We start from the raw sequence: 7,399 nt of genomic DNA, 5'->3' as shown, positions 1-7,399 counted from the left end.
TGATTGTTATAGCGATGTTTGTTTAATTAACAGAGAGCGCTGCGGTGATTTTGATAACTAGTTTAAGAGCTGCTATGCTATACTTAGCTTCCTGGTTAACGGCGTAGGCTACTGTGTGTGTTCGATTGTTTTACTGTGCCGGCATAACTAGAATGTGTGTAATGTTTCAATGTAACAGAGTAATGTCTGAAACTGTTTTGAAATTATAACACCGGACATGCAAAGAGTAACATTGTGTCCGTGTTTTCATTACTCCCCTTTATAGAGGCGTAACATGTGCAGATCATTGCCAACTTCAACTGTGATCTCTACAGAAACAGCTTGGCCTTCAGCGAAACCATCAGTCAGATCCACATTTCTGTCGAAAAATTAACTTAAAATAGCAGTAAAGCTGAACTGACAATGTGCGGTGATTGCATAAAACAGCATAGTGATCAAATTGCATGTTAACATGCTCAGTGGAGCTACACCCCCTAAGAACTTTCTCAGTTGTCAGCTGTTATCCTGAAGTAGGTCACAGCATCATGGCAGCAAAAGTACTTCTCATACATGGAGGGAAAAATGTTATGAAGAATAAATAAAATGCCGACAAACCTAGATTTCCAAACCTGTCTTCCATCCACACAATTCTACATTTTTCAGTTTTTGGGAAACTTTTTTATTTACCACAAATTTCAGTAATTTAATTTGCACGCTCCAACATTAAATCACTTCCTTTTCCAGATCAGTTAGGATTAACAAAATCATTTACTTTCATAAAAATCAGACATTTACAAATAATTGGAGAAAGCCCACAGAACTGTTCTCCATAAGTGTGGTTTATTCTTGGTTGAATTACATACCCCTCAAGTTCAAAGTTTATGTTTTCAAATAGCAGACATCTTCCTTTGTTGTTGTTTTTTTCCCCCCTAATTCTGAAAAGTTCTCAAAGAAAACCCAGAAAGTCTCCAAACTTGTTGGGGTTGCTGAGCTTAGACAACAGGAAACCAATGAATCAATTCAGCTTTTAATATTTTCTCCAAAACTTAGTCTGAAATTATTTTTTTTTAAAAAGAAGCTTAATTTAAGAAACTGACTTAAAATATTTCAATACATGGCAATTGGTTGCTCAACTTTTAAAACAAAATACAGATAACTTTTTGCTTGTAAGCAAAATAACATACCTGCTCCCTTCTTCACATACAGGACTTGCAAGTTGGTAGACTGCAGGAGGAAGATGACGGTTTGACCAGCAGATGGCGGCAAACCACTTTTTACAGCATCGTGTCAGACGAATCAGTACTTCTGCTCCAACGTGAAATATGACCACAGGTGATGCATATAGATCTGGTTGAATAAAGCTGTTTATTTAGACATCAGTTAATAAAAAATAAAATTAAATGTTACAAAAAAATCTTTCAAATCAAAGAGCTGTACAAATCAAATCTTTATCATTTAATCTCGACATAGAAAAATACTAAAGGCACTGTGCATTAGACTGAAATTTTATATATATGTTTCCAAACAGAAAGGAAAGACAGTTGCAACACTTTATTCTTAACCTCCCTTAAAAAGAATTAAGCCTTCACTGTTAAACTGCCCATGCACATAAACAGTGTTCAAGAACAATGGAAAACAAATACAAAACAGAATAAAAGTTAATACACATTTAAAATAAGCTAGAAGGATGTGCTGTACAGATGTCAATCTCAATATTCTATTTATCATAATCACAAATTGCCTCCTAATTTGTTTTCCCCTTCACTGGCATTAGTGAAAGATCTTTTCAAACCAAAAGCCTCCCCTCCAAGATGGTTGAGTTACTTAAGTACACAGACGTCTGGAAAATAGTCTTTCTTCATGTTCCCCGAAAACAACCATGCAAATATCTCTCAAACAGAAACGAGAACCTCTGAACATCAGAAAAAGGGAGGTCTGGGGCAACTGCCTCATGAACGCTACAATGGGTGTAGTTAAATAATAGCTTCCACAAAATCTAGACAGAACAAGGAGAAACATGATACATCTTAAGAGTGATTTGTTTTCTAATCTTGTTTGTTAAAGTGACTTAATCTGACACATTCTTCACCGGTCTAATCCTCCAGACAAACAGCAAAGTTTTCAGGACGTATTGTACCCTTCTAGTGCTCTTTTTTGCAAATTCACAAAATAAAGACAATCACCTTCCTTTCTCTAATCTCTTTGGCATTCTGTTTTGCTACATCAAGCGCACTGAGAGGAACCACACGTTCCACAGAAAGAGTTGGTGTAACAGTCAGTCCATTCAGCATCCGGTTGCAGGAACATTCGAGTTCATTGTTCGATCATAGGAAACCGTGCTCATCCAGGAATTTGGGAGTAACTGGGTTCCACTTTGCAGTAGTCTTAGTTATAGAGAAGCCTACAGAAAGAAAAAATGAAGAGAAATTGTTCAAACAGATTAATGTGGAATGTCTCCAGTAGAACTATCCTCAAGTAGTACATTTTATTTATGTAACCAATTTCACAGATAAAAATCTAAAAATTAAACATTAGAACAGTTTCCCTGTAAAGAATTAAAGCCAATTCAAAAAACATTTCAATGGAGGACATAGGCATTCTCTGGCCATCTTTATGATTTCTAAATGGATTGTGGGAGGATGAGTGTTTGAATGTAATGATGAGTCTGCAAAAGTCAGCCTATGTCAGGCTTAGCCAGTTTTGACTAGTTGGCCAAAGCCTACAAGTACTGCAAAGGTGCAAACAAAACACATCTGTTGTGGTTCAAAATGGCAGCTTCATTTATGAAATCTCACATCAGTTCGAGGCATGGCTGACAGCAAAATACAGTTTTAAAGACTAATTTCAATTTTCAAGTGCAACTCTGCTGCAACACACCTGAAGCAAAAGGCTGAATTACTTCCTTAGCATTTACGGAAGTTCTGCAAAAGCCTGGTCACTAATCACTTATTTTGTTCAGTTGTGTTGAAGCAAGGATGCATCCAGAAGTTGTACTCGAGGACTGGAGTTGCAGTTTCCTACGCTCTGTACCTGATTCTGTTGTATTGTGACCCCTTCCTTCTGCGTCACTCTCCCCCGATGAGGTGTGGTCCTCTGCTCTCCTGTACAAGCCCGGTTTCCTGTGGTATTTGGCCCGGTAAGTATCTGTCATGCAACTGTCCACAGAAAAGAAAGTGGTTGGGAGGACCATGTCTGTGAGGGAGGATAGGGAGTCTGCACCGTCATCATCCAGTCTGGGTTTTGGACTGGGTAATCTGTCTTCGCTCTCACTAGCTGACAGGTCGTTCCTCTCCTGGTCTGAAGACCCTGACTTAGAACTGGCGTCAGAGGAAAGTCTGTGCTCGACTGGCGTCTCGATCCATCGCCGGAGAACAGGCAGTCCGCTTTTGGGCTGGTTGCGGGGGCAGATGCCATTCAGGATGGGTTTGGGAGCTAGTGGTGGATGATAGCTGTGCAGAGAGTTTGTGTGGCCAGACTCGTCTTGCTCAGAGAGGGGTCCGGTGAGGTCATCCGAGCTGTTCCACTCAGAACTGCTGGTCTTCAGAGAATAAGGAGGGACGGGGCTCGCAGGGCTGCCGTCCAGATTTTCCTCTTGCTCACTATCCAGGCCATTGTTCTTTTCTGGGATTCCAGGCGTATATCGGAAGGCTCTTTTTCTGGTAATATACAAAAAATAAAAACCCCAGTATTAGTCTTGAATTTGTCAAAAACATGTTTTTGACACCATAAAACTTCAAGAAATGTTTGCTACCTTTCGATGGGTCGACCAGTGAGGAAGTTGACATTTTGTAGTTCAAGGGATTTTCTTCCTTGTTCTGAATAGAAAAAACAAGTAATGTGTGACTGTTTCTGTTCGTTTATTTCAGCCTGTCAGCAAAGACATGTTATCCAACAGGGGTCATGGTGAGGCCCGCTCTGCCTGGTGCCGGGAGAGAAAGAATCAAACCAGCTAGTCTGGCAGAGCGCCCTCAGGCCCCCTGTGTACCACTCTGACTGTCTGATGGAGCCAAAGTACATGGCCCTTCAAAGGAGGGAATGTGAGTTAATGTGCAGGCCCAGTCAGTCCAGGCCAACAGGTCCTAAAAGCAGAACTGACCCAGAATGAACTCAAACAGAAACTAAGAGACACAAATCAAGGAGAAAAAGTATACTTTCAGGGTCAAGCTTGTGCTATAATGACTTGTATGATGCTTTGCAAGCATCTTTACCAGTGGAATCTTTACCATTTTGTTGCATTACAACCAAAAACTTTAAAATTGTTTTAGTATTCAGCCCCAATGAGAAAACGTATTGCAGCAACCACCCATAACGACAAGTACAGCCGTAAGTCTTTTGAGGTAATTGTCTTTGTTCATGTAGAAACTCATAAAAAAACTAACAATAACGGCACACAAAATATTTATCTATAAATATACCAAAAGATATAAAGTAAAAAAATAAAAATATCCCACCCCCGCCCAGAAATAAAGCCGCCACCATGATGATACATCAGTGGCTTCAACTGACGACACATGGTTTCCTGTTATGCATGTTGGCACCCGTTACATGGGTGTTGATAGAATGAAGAAGATTTTGTGAAACATCAAGTCCTGTCAGGCTTTTGAAGTGTGTCTGTCAATTTTTTATGCAAAAAAAAAAAGTTAAAAAGGATGAATAGGTCTCCTTTCACTTTATGACTATTTACTACTTTGAATGCATCTAACACATAAAATACATTAAATCCCATGGTTGCTGCAGGTTAACATGGAGAGGCTGAAAGGGTGAACTTCCTTCAACTTTCCGGAAAAAAAAAAAAACAAATTTAGAAACCAGTCTATGGATTGGTGGGGAGGGGATGCTGGTGGTGCTCGAGTCAAGCCAAGTTAGTATGGTGGGTGTGATTTAAGGGACTGGAGACAGACAACAGCTGACTAACAGGACAAGTAGGAGTGAGTGAGGACCATCTGTGATGTGTCAGCATAACCCCCTCTTTCCCTCCTCCTCCTCCACTCTCGCTCTCTCTCCAAAGCATTAGTGGCTAAATCCTTTGTGCTGGCATGCAATTACGCCAGGGTCAGACTCCCAGACTTTAGATCCCCTCCACACTATTGCATTTTTAAGCCACTAAGTCCATGTGGGCATTTTACATTTTGATGCCCTTGATCTGGAGAGTTGGCAATCCACTGTTACAATAAGATTCTCAAAAATAACAAAGAGGGATGAGAGTGTAAGTGTGTTCGCTTTGGAAACTCCCTGTGTCTTCATGATCACATCCACCTTTTCTAGTGAAATGCTTTCAGGAGAAAACAACTCTGTTAAAACCACAACTCATTTACAAAAAACGTCTTCAACTCTAACATTGGCCAGTTTTATTAGTTTGGTATTTTTTTGACACGAAGAAAAAAAAAAAACTTTTTCCACTTTGGTATTACAACTAGAGCGGCAGATGCCAGCGAAACAGATGTACTCTGGATGTCCTGCTGGGAAACCCTCTATGCACTCCAATTGCATGGATTAAGCTGTGTTTCTGGAGCAATTAGGATCTGAAACTTCAGTAAGTGGTGTGCCGTAAATTCCTCCCTTCCCAACATTCCTGTTATAGCTGGAAAGGATCATGCCAAGATGCTAAATAGGATTTGAAAAGGACCAAAGAAAAGCTACTTCTGTTTGATAAAGATGGACCTTTTGAAGATAAAGAGGGAGAAATCCAATCACAAAGTCCTAAAGTACAGTTTTGAAGTCTATTTAAATGTTACTTTTCATACCAAAAAAATTCCCCAAAAAGTAAAGAAAAAAAACCTGAAAGTCTACAAAGTATCTATGCAGGGCCATAGTTATATCCATCACAAGAATGGATATGTGTGGTAAAAATGTAAACTGACAGCTGCCCGCCCATATGAATGTGCTACCAGAGAGGATTTCAGACTTTAATGGACTTCTATAATGTCCTGGTGTGACTCTGAAAAATGCTGCCCCCATTGCTGAACTCCAGCCAAATTGACTCTGGACGCATTTACTGCAGCTTGTCATTTCAATTTGCAGGCAGTAGGGTGTAAATATCCCAGCTGGATCTTAAAATAGCTTACAGGACCCTCATCAATTGGATTTTAGGTCAGGTTTGCAAAAAATATTAACAAATATTCTTAAATGCAGTAAGGCTTTCTTTGAAAAAAAAAAAAAAAAAAAAAAGAATGATGATACTGCAGTAATTCTCTAGAGACTGTAGGGGGCCTGTGCAAGTATATTTGAGTCAGACAAGCTTCAGAAGCATCTTATCTTTATTTTAACCAAACACAGGTCCGACCAACGCTGGGCACCACAAACTAAAAAGTAAGTTGCGCTAACCATAAAACATTAGTCATTAACATCGGTTTATGAAGAACTACATCAACACATTATTTAGAGGAAGCTAATGCTAAATCAGTTCAGATCCCTTCAAATATTGTTCTGTGCGAGTTTTATTTCATTCATGTGCGTTTCTTCTTTGAAATAAAGCCATTCGGTAAGAAATGGCTTTATTTCTTTCTCAATATTTGAATCCATACTAAACATGTCGAGCAAAAAAAGAAAGTGGTCGGACGAGTATGTACAACATGGATTCACGTGCATCACGGAACGGGAGTCAGCGTCCCATCCACATGATATCCAATGTCAAGTTGAGTAACTCTTGGCAAAACTAAGGGAACACTTCTTGAAGCTGCATGGAGATGGGGAAAAGTAAAAAAGTATTGTGTAGATTCAAAACGACAAAAAACAAATAAAATTTCAAATTAAACATAATTAAGTTATTAAAAAATTTTAGTCTTTTAAAAGTCCACATTTATTTTAGTGAAATAGCAAAAATAAATAAAATAATTTTGGGGGGCTGAAATTCTTTGATAGGCCAGAATAAAGTAATACCATAATTTGTTGTGAGTTTATGCACTGTGTTGGTTTTGTTCTTTGAACAAGGTAATGTTCATGCATGTAACCAGTAAAAAAACATATACCCATGTCTTGAATTTGGGAAAAAAATCCTATTTTATTTATCACCAAAGGAGGGTTCAGTGAATGCGCATATGAATCTGGTGGGTTCGGTACCTCAAAAAAGGTTAAGAACCACTTCTTTAATAAAACATGGTTTTTAGAGATCCATATCTGCACAGCTCTCTGAAGGTCCCATTATAGCATCTCAATTTGAAGTCTGAACCTTCAATGTTCACAATCTTTTGATGCTTCTGTTTTTCAGTCATTCTGTTGCACATTTGCTGCTGTATTTGGGATTGCTGCCCAATTGACAACCAAGCTTTGAAACAATTCACTTTTATCCATTAATCAAGGGCCTTAATTAACCTCAACTGACTGGTATCCACCACTTTGCTCCTCACAAATCCCGCTGACTCTGTTTTTCTAGGACTGTACAACTTATATTAGTTGTAAAATCATATTTAACTGATATAAA

The 7,399-nt window shown here is 38.9% G+C and overlaps 1 protein-coding gene across 1 annotated transcript in view; it reads right to left on the bottom strand.

Annotated features, from left to right (window-relative positions):
- Nucleotides 1-1,325: 1,325 nt before the first annotated feature.
- The window catches only part of LOC129373270 (inactive ubiquitin carboxyl-terminal hydrolase 53-like), a 34,871-nt gene continuing 28,797 nt past the window's right edge, over nt 1,326-7,399 (bottom strand). The window contains exons 15-17 of the mRNA XM_055051125.1: nt 3,731-3,794; nt 3,010-3,635; nt 1,326-2,380 (exon numbers count right to left, since the gene is read on the bottom strand). Coding sequence (XP_054907100.1) covers nt 2,304-2,380; nt 3,010-3,635; nt 3,731-3,794 — 767 coding nt within the window. The 3' untranslated portion in view covers nt 1,326-2,303. The remainder of the gene's footprint in view (nt 2,381-3,009; nt 3,636-3,730; nt 3,795-7,399) is intronic.

This window comes from Poeciliopsis prolifica, unplaced genomic scaffold (assembly GCF_027474105.1).
Source record: "Poeciliopsis prolifica strain line A6 unplaced genomic scaffold, Auburn_PproV2 SCAFFOLD032, whole genome shotgun sequence".
In the NCBI taxonomy this organism is placed as follows: domain Eukaryota; kingdom Metazoa; phylum Chordata; class Actinopteri; order Cyprinodontiformes; family Poeciliidae; genus Poeciliopsis; species Poeciliopsis prolifica.
Note: the sequence above shows the minus strand (reverse complement) of the source record. Positions and strands in the feature narration are given on the sequence as shown.